The sequence below is a fragment of the Astatotilapia calliptera genome, chromosome 15 (genome assembly GCF_964374335.1).
Source record: "Astatotilapia calliptera chromosome 15, fAstCal68.1, whole genome shotgun sequence".
Lineage (NCBI taxonomy): Eukaryota > Metazoa > Chordata > Actinopteri > Cichliformes > Cichlidae > Astatotilapia > Astatotilapia calliptera.
In genome coordinates, this window is record NC_137436.1 from 26,475,619 (window position 1) to 26,490,920 (window position 15,302).

At 45.6% G+C, this 15,302-nt stretch overlaps 1 protein-coding gene across 4 annotated transcripts in view; it reads left to right on the plus strand.

The window, feature by feature from the left end:
* arid1b (AT-rich interactive domain 1B) overlaps positions 1–15,302 on the plus strand; it is a 43,631-nt gene that overhangs the window by 26,198 nt on the left and 2,131 nt on the right. For all 4 annotated transcript variants that reach the window (XM_080289462.1, XM_080289461.1, XM_080289463.1 and 1 more), the window contains 10 exons: positions 706–915; positions 1,084–1,303; positions 11,126–11,261; positions 11,629–11,804; positions 12,110–12,257; positions 12,701–12,817; positions 13,006–13,087; positions 13,190–13,943; positions 14,061–14,191; positions 14,274–14,898. In XM_080289462.1, the coding sequence (XP_080145588.1) occupies positions 706–915; positions 1,084–1,303; positions 11,126–11,261; positions 11,629–11,804; positions 12,110–12,257; positions 12,701–12,817; positions 13,006–13,087; positions 13,190–13,943; positions 14,061–14,191; positions 14,274–14,898 (2,599 nt within the window). The remainder of the gene's footprint in view (positions 1–705; positions 916–1,083; positions 1,304–11,125; positions 11,262–11,628; positions 11,805–12,109; positions 12,258–12,700; positions 12,818–13,005; positions 13,088–13,189; positions 13,944–14,060; positions 14,192–14,273; positions 14,899–15,302) is intronic.

Consider the following 15,302-nt stretch of genomic DNA (forward strand, 5'->3'; position numbering starts at 1 on the left):
TAAGCAGCGCAACGCACAAACACAACAACAGTTTGCACTAATTACATCGACACTTCCTGCTGCTCGTGGATGAAAAACCTCTGACTCCGGATCCCGTCACTTGCAGACGGTTTTTTTCAGACACAAACCGCATGAGATGAATCCGCGTGGTTCAGATGTTATTTTGTGTCCATTTCTTTATCATTCATTGAGTTCATTTGCTTAATTTCATGAAATGTAGCATGTGAGCAGCAAAAGAAACAGACCTGAGGGGTGGGGCAGTTGGTAGTTATATTAAAAGTCACAGAAGATCGTTCTGTGGTTAACGTTCACTTCTGAACGGGCTGCAGGTGATGTCACAGTCATGCAGGCGTCCACCTCATCTGAACTTCCTGTTTTTTTTACCTGTTTCTGGAGATCTGAGATTTTCGTAGGATGAAGCAGCAAAAAGCTGAGGGTTGAGGTGCTTCTCCCTCCACGCCAGCGACTGCTGCCATGTTGACCTCTTGAACTCTGATTCGGAGTTTCTGGTGGATGTTTATTAGTAACGTGGACAGATCTGTCTGAGTGGTTTTAAAGTGCCGCTCATGACTGACGTGCTGCAAACTGTCACCTGTAGACAGGTGTGGGTGTGTCGGTCTTATTTAGAGGTTCCTTTGCAGCTCTGACATGTTGGCTCCGCCTCTGTGATATGGAAAGCTGAAGGTGCTGTCTGTGTCTCTGCAGAAGCCCAGTGTGGCCACCATGACCAACGAGAAGATCACCCGGCTGTACGAGATGGGCTCTGAGCCAGAGAGGAAGCTGTGGGTGGACCGATACCTGTCTTTCATGGACGAGAGGGGCACGCCTGTCCCAAACCTGCCCGCCGTCGGGAAGAAGCCACTAGACCTCTGCAGGCTGTACCTGGCTGTCCGTGACATTGGAGGACTGGCCATGGTGAGGCAGCACTGATCCTCTCTCTGTCTCTGTTTCCTCTTCTTCCTCCGTCAGGGTTCAGCTAATGCCTCATTCATTAGGTCGTGGAGATCGATCGGTAAATAAATTTGGTTGTGCGTTCCTGCCATCTGCTTGTCTCTGAATCCGTGTTCCCGTTGTGGCTCTCAGGTGAATAAGAATAAGAAGTGGAGGGAGCTGTCATCCCTGCTAAACGTGGGGACGTCCAGCAGCTCAGCCAGCTCGCTGAAGAAGCAGTACATCCAGTACCTGTTCGCCTATGAGTGCAAGATGGAGCGTGGCGAGGAGCCACCACCCGAGGCCGCAGGGCCCGCCGGAGACGCCAAGAAACCTCCGTCACTCCAGGCCAAGATCCAGCCGCCCTCCCCGGGTAAGACAGATCTTCTGACACCGGAGAGGTTCACACTCAGCTTTGTGTCTGTTTCCAGCTGAAAGTGTAAAAATCAGAAACGAGAGTGAGACTGTGAGAAAGGAGGTGTTACTGATGCTGCTGTAGGGATCACACACACACACACACACACACACACACACAGCCAATTATGTAACACACACTGCGAGCTGTCAGGCAGGCTGGAGGAGAGTGTGAATGTAAACATCAGTGACCTCATACTGACCTAATTTCCCACGATGCCGGTCTTGCTCTCTCTTCACTGCAGAGTTGTCTCTTTGTCTTTGTCCTCTCAGTTTCCTTCTTTATCCTTGGTTTCACAGACACACCAACACCAAAGAAACACTGTAGACTGATGAGAGCGCTCTGAAAACATTTCGAACATCTTAAATTTAACTGTCAAATCACAGAATGATAAATAAATGATATTAGAGTAAGTGAATATTTATATTCTGTCGTTTGCTGGGGAAGTTTGCCTGGGACCCGAGCCCCATGGCTCGAAAGCAGTTTGCTCACTCTGTGTCTGTCATCCATTTTCCGTTTTGCTGGTGACAGCTACGTCTGCTCATCGATCAAGGGTATTCCCAACTCTGGAGTCGCCGCCCTGCCCAGCAGGTCCACAGGTTTAATTCAAGTACCGCTGCAGTCAGCTGTAGATTCTGCAGATAAACCGTCATCAATTCGGTTCGCCCTGCTAAACGTTCACTCTATAGTAGAGATGGCACGTACCACTTTTTTATGTCCGATACCGATATCATAAATTTGGATATCTGCCGATACCGATATGAATCCGATATAGTGTTTTTTAATCAACAAAACTGTTTTTTAAAAATCTTGCTGCATTTTGTATAAGTTCATACTCAAGTTTAAAACAACAACTACACTAAAGCTATTCTGTTATACCTGTATGCAAAAAAAAAATATTTCATAGTTCAGCAATACTGATCAATCTAATAAACTTAAACCTACACCATCCTCCCTATTCTGGTATTTTAAAGAGTACTTAGCATAAATATTAAGCAACCTAACTAATAGGGTTCCAACTCCCAGCAACAACAAAAATAAATAAATAAAAAATAGGGAACCACCCCTCACGCTCCACCTCATGATGCTTAATCGACGTAATCAACCTTAATTTGATGCAGTGTGGAAAAAAATGCACAGAAATCAATTATTTTTCAAGAAATATTAAATAGATTCAACATCTTTCTTCAACAAAATTGCAGACTGCACAGATGGTACCTTCCCAAAGGAAAAAGTACTATAGCTTACTAGGGTATATATATTAGACTTAATAGTTACTATATACAGTAATTGACTTCTATTCATTTTACATCAAATTAGAGATGGCACGATACCACTTTTTTATGTCCGATACCGATACCATAAATTTGGATATCTGCCGATACCGATATGAATCCGATATAGTGTTTTTTAATCAACAAAACTGTTTTTTAAAATATCTTGCTGCATTTTGCAAGTCTGCAAGTTCATACTCAAGTTTAAAACAACAACTACACTAAAGCTATTCTGTTATACCTGTATACAAAAAAAATATTTCATAGTTCAGCAATACTGATCAATCTAATAAACTTAAACCTACACCATCCTCCCTATTCTGGTATTTTAAAGAGTACTTAGCGTAAATATTAAGCAACCTAACTAATAGGGTTCCAACTCCCAGCATCAACAAAAATAAATAAATAAAAAATAGGGAACCACCCCTCACGCGCCACCTCATGATGCTTAATCGACGTAATCAACCTTAATTTGATGCAGTGTGAAAAAAAATGCACAGAAATCAATTATTTTTCAAGAAATATTAAATAGATTCAACATCTTTCTTCAACAAAATTGCAGACTGCACAGATGGTACCTTCCCAAAGGAAAAAGTACTATAGCTTACTAGGGTATATTAGACTTAACAGTTACTATATACAGTAATTGACTTCTATTCATTTTACATCAAATTAAAACTTTGGGTGTCAGATAATTATTTATTAAAAGCTCGACATTTTAAATGAGAATAAGAAAGAAAAGTATGTCTTTGTGCCCCCTTTTCCCTGTTCATGCCCTATCGGCCCCCCTGGCTAAACTTTGCTAGATCCGCCCCTGCACAGTTACCAGCGTCAGCTACGTAGAAAAAGATCCTGGAGTAGAAAGTAATATTAAATAAATTCTAACAACAGCTTATCAAGCTTAAACGTTCTGCTGTTGTTCAGCCACTGGTTTCCTCTTTCTGGTGCAAAGTGGGTCAAAAACAAACAAGAGAGACGGACTCGCGACAGAAAAGCCGATCAGCTGATCATTTAAGCAGTTTCACGATTGAAGTAGCAGCCGGAGAGCGAGAGGCAGTCGCTTGTTAAGCTTAACGTGGGAATGCTTTACAAACATTCAGAGATGGACTTACACACTTGCTTTACTTCTCTCGGGGATAACTTTGTCGGAGATGAAATGCCAGGTTGCTAGCGAAGCTCCACATGCTATCCAGACCACCAACAGGTCCGGCATGCCACAGCTGCTCTATCACGTGATGCATACTGCTCCGACTGCTAACGTTCTGAGGTGAGTTACGGCGTGTTGCAAGTTTTGCGAGGTGCTTTCGTGATATTTAATGGATCGGATTACATTTTTTATTTTTCTCCGATATCCGATCCAGTAATTTAGGTCAGTATCGGACCGATACCGATACGTAATATCGGATCGGTCCATCTCTACATCAAATTAAAACTTTGGGTGTCAGATAATTATTTATTAAAAGCTAGACATTTTAAATGAGAATAAGAAAGAAAAGTATGTCTTTGTGCCCCCTTTTCCCTGTTAATGCCCTATCAGCCCCCCTGGCTAAACTTTGCTAGATCCGCCCCTGCACAGTTACCAGCGTCAGCTACGTAGAAAAAGATCCTGGAGTAGAAAGTAATATTAAATAAATTCTAACAATAGCTGATCAAGCTTAAACGTGCTGCTGTTGTTCAGCCGCTGGTTTCCTCTTTCTGGTGCAAAATGGGCCAAAAGCAAACTAGAGACACGGACTCGCGACAGAAAAGCCGATCAGCTGATCGTTAAGCAGTTTCATGATTGAAGTAGCAGCAAGAAGAGGCAGTCGCTTGTTAAGCTTAACGCAGGAATGCTTTACAAACATTCAGAGATGGACTTACACACTTGCTTTACTTCTCTCGGGATAACTTTGTCGGAGATGAAATGCCGGGTTGCTAGCGAAGCTCCAAATGCTATCCAGACCACCGACAGGTCCAGCATGCCACAGCCGCTCTATCACGTGATGCATACTGCTCCGACGTGCTAACGTTCTGAGGTGAGTTACGGCGTGTTGCAAGTTTTGTGAGGTGCTTTCGTGATATTTAATGGATCGGATTACATTTTTTATTTTTCTCCGATATCCGATCCAGTAATTTAGGTCAGTATCGGACCGATACCGATACGTAATATCGGATCGGATCGGTCCATCTCTACTCTATAGCAAACAAATCATTTATTTGATCTATTTGATCTTTTTATTAAAGAGTCTCTAGATTTTATGTGACTCTTTAATAGATTTTATGTGTCTGACTGAGACGTGGCAGCAAAATAAGGATTATGTCCACTTGAATGAAATCTGCCCGTCTGGCTGTTCTGTCATTGGAACTCCGCGTCGTTTAGGACGTGGTGGAGGACTTGCTGCTGTTTACCAGGACAGACTCATATGCAAACTGATGACCTCGGACTTCTTTTCTTCATTTGAGTCACAGATGATGAAGGTCGGTTCTCTGAAAACCTTTTACTGTATTTTAATCTATCGACCTCCTGGACCTGCTGGGGTCTTTCTAACTGAATTTAACGACCTTCTGACATCGATCATTAAACTGGAGAAGGTTGTAATATTGGGAGACTTAAACCTTCATATTGATGACGCTTCCTGTAACACTGTTGCTGAGCTCATCACTATCACTGAGTCTGTTAACTTTAAGCAGCATGTTTCTGGCCCCACACATACAAAGGGCCACACTCTTGATCTTGTTTTCTCCCTGGGTTTGTATGTGTGTATGTGTGGAAGATGTCCATGTGAGTGACCATAGTTGTATATTCTTTAATTTGTCATTTTACGTGGATCCTTCACCTCCTAAATTGATGATCCAAAGGCGGATTATAAACCAGGATGCTGCTAGAAGGTTTTCTGCCATGTTTGTCCCTCGCATGGCTCAAAATGATATGGATTCACTTATTTTGTCTTTTAATAATCAATGTAAATCTATTTTAGATACGGTGGCACCTCTGAAACTAAATGTTGTCCATTCTTCAAATTTCTGTCCTTGGATAAATGAAAATATTCGAAATTTTAGGAGATATTGTTGCAAATTAGAACGTTTATGGAAGGCTTCCAAGCTTGAGGTCCATAGGGTACATCTCAAGGAATCAATTTTCTCACTTAACGACATGATAAAAAATGCCAGAACGGAATATTTTGCTAATCTAAAAGCTTCAAAAAAGAAAAATCCCAGAGTATTGTTTGATACAATTAAAAACATTGTCTCTCCTGATATTCCTCATGTACCAGTCTATACTAAATCTGATTGTAATGACTTTTTAAACTATTTTGTTAATAAGGTCGCTGCTGTCAGGTCTAATATTTCTCCATCATCCTCTCAGTATCACACTGACACGTTGCTTACCTCTGATACCTGGTCCTCTTTTACTCCTGTTACCTTACAGGACATCAGTGCTCTGCTTGGTTGAATGAAACTGACTTCAAGCCACCTTGATGTACTTCCTCCATCATTTTTCATTAGTGTGTTTGACTCTATTGGCCCCTGTATTCTGGGAATAATTTTTTTTTTTTTTTTTTTTTTTGCCTGTCCCGTTTGGCTCTTTTGCCATCAGAATTGTTGTCTAAAGGCAAAGAAAGATGCCCAACAGATTTACTTTACCAAATTGACCATCCCAGCCTTGCCATAATGGTCCATTTGATTCACCTTTTATTGTTTATTTTATTTTCACTTGCTGAATACGGGACAGACTTGACTGGAGGAAAGAAGGGGAGAAAGAAAGAGGGAAAGAAAAACAGCTGAGAAGAGGGACGGGGGAGAAGGGCAAAAAACAACAGAATGGGCAGAAAGAAAAAAAGAGAAGAAAAGAAAATGCATATATCGATCACCTGGATCACCTGTTGAGAAAGAAAAAAGAAAACAAGCAGAAGAGAACAAGAGTAATAGAATAAACAACATCACAATGATATATGGGAATATGACAGTAAATACTAAATATTAAACATTATTGTGCAGCACATAAGATCAACAGAACACAGTGAGGTAGGAGCCAAAAAGGGTGTAGTTTGTGGGTGTGATCACCCGTGTGTACACCTGTGAGCATGGACGCGCTTGTTTTTTTAAAGGTTCCTTCATGTAATGATCTGCTAGAGGGTGTGGGGGGGCCACAGCCCCGTCCTCCAGGGCATGAAGCAGGTATGGAGGAGATCAAAACTCCAGACATCCAGAGGCCCCCAGAACACAAGAGACCAAGGAAGACCAACAGAGGGGCAGCCGCGCCACTGTCCCAGAAAGAGCTGAGGAGAGTCCCAGATGAGGGCTCACTCAGCAGCCGCGGAGCAGAAGCCAGGGGGGGTTGCAGTGATGCGCCCGTGAGCTCCGCCGGCAGCCAGCCGTGCCTGAGTGACCGAGCCCCAGGCCGAGAGGCCGGGGGCACCCCACCTCCGAAGTGGCCCGAGCGAGCCCCAGGCTCCAGGCCCCGATAAGCGGCCGCCAAGGAGTGAGCCGGTGTGTACCTGGACGCCCATCCCCAGACACAAAGAACCACCAACGCACCGATGTCTGAGGGAGTCCGCCACTGGCAGGGGAAGTGGTGGGGGGGGGGAGATAGACCTCCAAACCTTGGAGGGCCTGAGATGTCCCCAGAGAGGTGGCGTCTGACACCCAACCTGACATATAGACACAGACATACAGGCACACACAGACACAAACATCCATTCCCACCCTCATGCTCTCATATGCACTTACTCCACACTCAACCAACGTGGAGACAGACATAAAGAGACGCTGTACACACGATCACACTCCCCAAGCGTACTCTACGAACCGGGTCTAGGTACCCTTGCCCCTGGAGGGGGGAACTGCACCCAGACCGTGTTACCCTTTTCCCTGCGGTGGGGAGAGGCAGACCGCCCCGACTCCGCAGCAGCAGGGAGGCCCCACACTCCAGACCGCAGTCGGACGGCCAACTCCTCCTAGCCCCCCCGCTCCAGCAGGTCGCAGAGAATGGGGGTGAGAGAAGACTCCAAACCTCCCTCCACCCACACATGCATCAACACCCATTGTAGTGTTGATGCATGTGTGTTCTAAGGTGCATTTAAAACCCAGGAGGGCATGGAGCTACCTGCCAGAGAGCAGCAGGTAAGCGCATAGTCCCTCCTGCTAGCCCTCAATGTCTACATGTATTTAAAATTGAGAGGTGGGCAACGACGCCAGGGGTGAGGTGTACACCCTGATGGTCTTTTGGAGTCCGTGTAGCGTTCCCACCCCCAAGATCCTATATGTATGTGTAATGAGAGTGTGAGTAATGTGAATGTCTAAGTTGTGGGATAAAATTGAGGCAGAGGCAGCCAGAAGGGGACGGGGGGTAGCCTCCTCTGCACCCTGGTGACATACCCCTACTCCAAGGCCCTGCATGTGTGGGTGGTTGTGGTGGAGCGGGAAGAGGGAGGCTGCTGGAGATGGGGAGGGAAGGAAGGGAGGGGCAAGTGACCCCTCCCTGGGGCCAGCTCCCCTGCTGACCCCAGTAGGCACCCCCATACTCCGCGACCCGCCAGGGAAAGGGGGCCCAGGCCAACCAGGACCCAAGCCCCCGAGGCCCGGCCAGGGCCCCAGCCCAGAGACGGAGAAATAATTAATACTTCTCTTTATACTGGCTCAGTTCCCAGCTATTTTAAACAAGCTATTGTTGAACCAATATTAAAGAAACCAAATTTGGACCCATCTCTTCCAAGCAGTTACAGGCCGATATCAAAATTATCATTGGTGTCAAAGATCTTGGAAAAAACAGTTGCAGAACAACTTAACAACTTTTTGGAAAAGAACAATGTTCTGGACATTTTCCAGTCTGGTGTCTAGTGACATTCTGATGGCAGCAGACTCTGGAGAGTACACTGTTCTGGTTATGTTGGATCTCAGCTCTGCTTTTGATACTGTTGATCACAGCATCATGATAAATAGGCTGAAGGACTTGTTTGGGATTACTGGTGTTGTTTTAAAATGGTTTATGTCGTATCTATCTGAGAGATCCTTTACTGTCTGTATAAATCATGTGCTGTCGGAAACATCAGTTCTGTCTTCTGGGGTACCTCAAGGATCTGTTTTAGGTCCTATTCTCTTTTTGCTGTATATACTCCCTCTAGGCCACATTATCAGACGTTACAATAATATTTCTTATCATCTCTATGCTGATGACATTCAGTTGTACTGTTCTTTCAAAGCTTCTGAGTTGTATAAATTGTCTTGTTTAAATAATTGTCTGTCAGAAATCAAACAATGGTTAAATGACAATTTCCTTCAGTTAAATGCAGATAAAACAGAAACCTTGATTATTGCACCTGATCACATGCTCTCAGAAATTAGGCAGCATATCAGTTTTTTAGACCCTTCATTTCAGTCGAGTCTCAGAAACTTAGGTGTTATATTTGACAGTTCAATGTCTCTTGAGAAACACTCTAAACAACTTGCCCGGAACTGTTTTTATCATCTAAGAAACATTTCTAAACTCAGGCTACTGGTGTCAAAGGCAGAACTTGAGATGATTCTTCATGCTTTTATCTCTTCTCGTTTGGATTATTGTAACGGTCTTTTTACGTGTCTCAACAAATCAGCTCTGGATCGCCTTCAGTCTGTACAGAATGCAGCGGCAAGACTTTTAACTGGTACAAACAAGAGGTCACACATTACTCCAGTTTTGGCTTCTCTTCATTGGTTGCCTGTAAATTTTAGGGTTCATTTTAAAATTTTAGTTGTAACTTTTAGAGCTCTGCACAGTGAAACCTGTGCACTGATTTATCACAGAGTGGTGAAGGTCACAGCTATCGGCCGCATCACTTATCAAATCAATCAAATGTTTGGTTTGTAAAATGAGGTTTGAGTCGACTTTATTTATTTTTGTCTTACAAGACGCAAACAAACCTAAAATGTTCCTATAAACTGTTTGAAAATATAAAATTCAGTGATTTGTAGTAGGGCTGAACGATTATGGAAAATAATCTAATTGCGATTTTTTGCCCCAATATTGCGATTGCGATGCGATATGCGATTATTTTTTAAGGTCTTTGTCTTCTGTATTATTAAACAAAGACAAGCAATACATCATATAGTATGGCCAATACTATATTACATTAATTTTAAACTGTTCTTTCCTGGAAGACAGACCTCTGTTATGATAACATGAGGTGATGCATGAATTGATGACTGACATTTTTATTTAACTTCTTCAATCACAACAGTATATTTGAACATACACAATAGTTTATTTTTAGCTTACAAACATCTGAGCATAAAGTGCTGACAAGGAACCCTGGTGTAAACATTAAAATGAAAGTCAGTACAATGTGCAGATTGCAGAAATATACATAAACAAAATCAGTGGCTTTACCACACTCAGTTTTTCGACATCTGTGAACTACTAGACAGTCATTCAATTAAAAAATAATATTAAATAAATAAAACTAATAAATAAAAAATACACACATCTTACTGATCTCTGCAGTCAGTAACATTACACATAAAGTGCAAACATAATAGCAATTGTATAAACACACACACAAACACGCCTTTAAAGTTTAAAGGCGTGAAATTGGACGGTCTAGTTCTGATTAGCGTCACCGCTGTCTCGGTGGAGTTTAATAAACTCGGCCGTCTGCTTCTTGCTATCTAAAATATAACCAGACACTGGTGTAAATTCTCGACTGTCTCATACTTCTGTTTAATAAGTTTTCTGTTTGACGTTTAGTCAGCTGTGTGAAAACCAAGGAGGAACCCACCCGCGGGATTAATAAAGTTTTATTTTATCTAATCTAATAACTTTAATCTCAGCCAAACCGATTTACTCACGAACAAACAAAACACTGAAAAAAGCCCAACAATAACATTTTTAGGTTGTCTAAGTGACTTATATATTACGTTTAACCCGAGCAGCGAAACTCCGCGGTGATCTGAAAATGATGTGCCGGGAGTTGTGCCGTTCTCGGCCGCATCAGTTATCCTCGAGCTCCCGGCTAGCTGTCGAGCTGGTGGGTAGCAGACGCCTCTGAAAACGTTGAAGCACTTTTGCAAATATGGGATATCTTGATAAACCGAGCAGATATTTGATGTTTACACAACTACTTTCTCGCCTGAAAATATGTTAAAAGTTTATTTTGTGACCCAGAAAGATTAGTATGAGTAATTTTAAAACTTAGTAGCGGCCGCCATTGCTGGAAACTGGAGTTTGGCTGGGCCGCGCTATGAATTCTGGGATATGGTAGTAATTTGGACAGCCTTCGGCGCGTCGCTGTGACGTAATCGGTCTACAAATGCGGCCTCAGGAGGATGCAGCCCATGAATTTGGACATGTCCAGAGTATAATCGCAGCCTTTGCGGTTAGAAAATTGCACTTGATCATGTCGCGATATTATCGCAAATGCGATATATCGTTCAGCCCTAATTTGTAGGTCAGCCAATTGATTAGACAGCAGCTGATGAAGAAGGCGTGTCTGAGCTCTGGTGTGCGGTGTGATGTCACATGATTATGTAACTCTGGTCTGTGTCTCTGCAGCGAACTCGGGCTCTCTGCAGGGTCCAAACACCCCTCAGTCCAGCAGCAGCTCCCTGACCGATGCCCCCGGAGACCTGAAGCCCCCGACCCCCGCCTCCACCCCGCAGAGCCACATGGCCCCCCAGCCTGGAAACAGGTAGGGGCAGAGCTTCAGTGTTAAACACACCTGAGCAAACTGCACATGAAGAACATGAAGAAGCCACAACAGAGTGGAACTTAAAGGTTTTCGTTCGCATCACGATTGCACAGCTGCAACTGTGATGCCTCCGAATTACACATCAGGCTCAGTCTGTTGGTGCAGTAACCTCACAGGCGCCATGTTATTGGTCACATGATGTCACTAAAAAGGCTCCAGAAGGACCAGCTCAGGTGAAGCTAGCAGACAGCTAGCAGTTACAGCTGCCTCTGTTACCATCCATCTGCAGGTTTTATGCTGCGTGTGGAGGTAATGATGTGAACCCGAACACTTTCATGTGACTCTTATGTCTGTGTTTTATGTTTAGGAGCGTGGGAGGAGTCAGTGTGCAAGACCCATTCTCTGAGGGTAGCGATCCAGCCTTCCACAGCAAACGAGGCCTGGGACCCGGCGGTGCTCCCTACCAGCAGGGAGGTGGTCCAGGAGACCCTATGAGGATGCAGTATGATGCCAACAAAGACCCTTATGGAGGAGTGAGGAAGGGTGAGGAGGGAAGAACTGAGGAGGACGTGTTTGTTTGAGAACCAGGAACACTGATAACACTTTGTGTTTTCAAGAAGCAGTAATCCATGCAGTTCTACTGTATTTAGTCCACTGCTTCCCCCTGGTGGTTGAAGCTTGAACTTTCAGTCTGACTGCAGTCTGACTGCAGGAGCTGCTGCAGATTACATCACATTATCGTACATCACCACCGAGCCAGTTTCACATCAGGGTTCATAGTTTAACACATAGCTCAGGATCAGTGTGTCTTTCTGGGGTTCACAGCAGGTTTTTGATTCTGCCGTCAGGTCCGGGTCCCGGCGAGGCCTTCAGTCCCGGTCAGATGCCCAGCGGTGGAGCCATGCAGGACATGTACCACCGTGGGCCACCCTCTGGACCGCTGGCAGGGATGGGCCCCAGACCCCAGTACTCCTACAGCCCCGGCTATGAGCGCAGGTGAGATTCTGCTCAAGATTTAAAGAAGCGTTAGCCCCACACAGATGTGAGTCTGTCTGAACTCAGCCACTGTATTCCCACCAGTTAGACTAAAAAAATGTCTTTCGTGTTTCACAGGAGTCCAGTTTTTCTGAATGTATTTAAAATCTATGAATGAAAAAGTGCACATAACTGTGAGTGATTCAGTTTTGCCCTGCAGCACGTCTGCTGTTTGTACACACACAGTTTGGTTTCTTTTTGTTTGTATTAAAAAGTTTAGCCGTGTAACTGTTTATCATCATGGCACTGTCAACTCTATGAACCAATTATTAAAAATGTTTTAGAAGAAGAAATAATCTCAAAGTGCAAACAAGGCTTTAAAAAAGTCTTAGGTGACAACTTTAAACACGGGAAACCAGCTGAAGTGTCTCTACTGCAGGAGTTCACCTGTTTGTTTCCCACAGGCCGGAACATGCGATGGGCCCTGAGGGAGGCATGGCGCCCCCCGGAGGCCAGAACAGCATGGGTCCGTCTGCAAACGAAGCCAGCATGTTTCCCACCAACAGATTCCCCCACCAGAGGTGAGAGCGTGGATGTAACCAGCCCTCAATTATAGAGCTTTCATGTGATGTCATCTTTGTCATTTGTGTGACACTGTCTGTTCACGGGAGATTTGCTCCAAATATCAGATCATAGTCTAAACCCGGCCAAGTTTAAACAGTTTAACATGATTATGGGATCATTTAAGTTTCCTGTGTTGGCTCTTCAGGCACGGCCATGACGGTTATGGGCAGCAGTATCCTCACGGCATGGCCTACAGTTCCCATCAGTCCCTGTACCCTCAGCAGCAGGTAAGCGCCTCCTAAACGAGTCCCGATTGGTGTGATAAATCACGTCACTGAGGGGTCTGGGGGTACTTCAGGTCTGGATTCATTTCTGGTGTTTGTCTGCAGGGATACAAGCGTCCAATGGAGGGGATGTACCCGCCAGCGAAGCGTCACGAGGGCGAGGCGTTCGGCGTGCAGCAGTATGGCTCTCAGCAGCCCGACATGTTCCCCGTCTATGGGGGAGGAGGTGGGGGCTACATGGGCCCTGAGCGCCGGCCCATCCAGGGCCAGTACCCGTATCCTTACAGTCGCGACCGCCAGGGCCCCCCGCAGCACAGCATGATGAGCTCAGGGCCGGCGGCGGTGTCTGGGGGGTCCGGGGAAGTGCCGCAGGCCAACATGTGGCACCCCAGGACAGATATGGGCTATACGTACAGCCGGCAGGGTCAGGGACCCGCCTATCGAGGGGATGACCAGGAGAGCAGGGCTCCACAGGACGACCAGTGGGCCCCCGGTCACCCGAGCCAGCGCCAGACTCCATACCCCCCCCACTCTTCAGCCGCCAGCGCCACCTCCATTCCTCCTCTGCCCTCCAGACAGCCTCCCGCTTCTTTCCAGGCCACACCCACCATCCCCAACCACGTGACTCGCTCTCATAGCCCCTCCACATTTCCCCGGCCCATGGGGAGCTCGCTGTCACCCAACAGCGCACCCTACCTTCCCTCCATGAAGAAACCACCAGTGCTGGGAGCGCCGCAGGGACCGCTGACCTCTCAAACCGTCTCACTCATCAACAGGGAGGTCAGTTTCCCCCATGGCTCTGTGGAGGCCACGCCCCCCAAACTGAAACCACGGCGACGACTGACCGCTAAGGACACAGGTGCGGCACACACACAGAGACACACACATCAGAGGGAGTTGTTTCTTCTTCAGGTTTTCATTCAGCCGGCAGGCAGCCGGGGTCAGCTGACACTCACTCTGTGCTGTTATTGGTCAGGAACCCCAGAGGCGTGGCGGGTGATGATGTCACTGAAGTCTGGCTTGTTAGCAGAGAGCACATGGGCATTGGACACCATCAACATCCTGCTGTACGATGACAGCACCGTCGGCTCCTTTAGCCTCCCGCAGGTCAGAGCCTCATCTTCCTCACTGCTCATCGTCCGTGTGTCTGATGTCTGTCAGTCTGACCTTTCTCCTCTTCCTCCTGCAGCTGCCGGGCTTCCTGGAGCTCATTGTGGAGTTTTACCGCCGCTGCCTGATCCAGATCTTCGGCATCCTCAAGGAATATGAAGTGGGAACTGTGAGGCAGGGTTCCCTGCTGGGGCCCCTCCCTGAGGAGGAGGTGACAGAGGAGCTGCTAGCCGCTGCGTCAGAATCCAACGGCCAGACAGCGTTGGAGCAGAAGATTCAGAGGTGGTCAGCTGAGCAGGCGGAAGACATGCCGCCACCGCTGCTCATGCCTTCTGAGGAGGAGGTGAAAGAACCTGTGGTCAAAGAAGAAGCACAGGTGAAGGAGGAGGAGCACATGGAGGAAGCAGAGGCCCGCCTCCAGCAGGCCAGCAAGTACGACAAGCTGCCAATCAGGGTTGAGACCGGCGATGGGTGGGAGGAGGTGGAGGAGCGCTGGGCCAAGTTGAACCGACCCAATGGCTTCATCAGCGGCCTCCTCCACTGGAAGGCCGGAGGAGGAGACTCCACCACTCACATCCTGACACACTTCGAGTCCCGCACAGGAGACTTTGTCCCTCTGCACCCACCCGAGTGGGAAGAGGGTGAAACAGGCAAGGAAGAGCTGGGCGGAGGAGAAGAGCAAAACCAGCCAGACGGAGGAGAAGGTAAGACCTGAAGAGAGGAGATATGGACATTTATCAATATTATCACCAATAAAATGATTCAAGTGATTATTGATTGTCAGACTTTAAAGGAAACTTTTTATCACCTTAATCCTGAAACTGTGCATCCTCTAACTTTCTTACATTTTGCAATTTTACATCTACAATAAATAAAAAATACATAAAATTATATAATTTAGTGACGGAGGAATAAAGTTACATTAAATACAAATTTTACATTTCTAAAAATTTTTATGTCACAGTATTTAAATTTTTTGAATTTTTCTTTAATTGCAAAATTTTAGTACTTAACATCATGAAGTTATGACTTGTTTCTCAATTTTAATTTGATGGAACATTATGTTTTGACATTTATAAATTTACATTTTTTGCAATTTAAAAAAAAA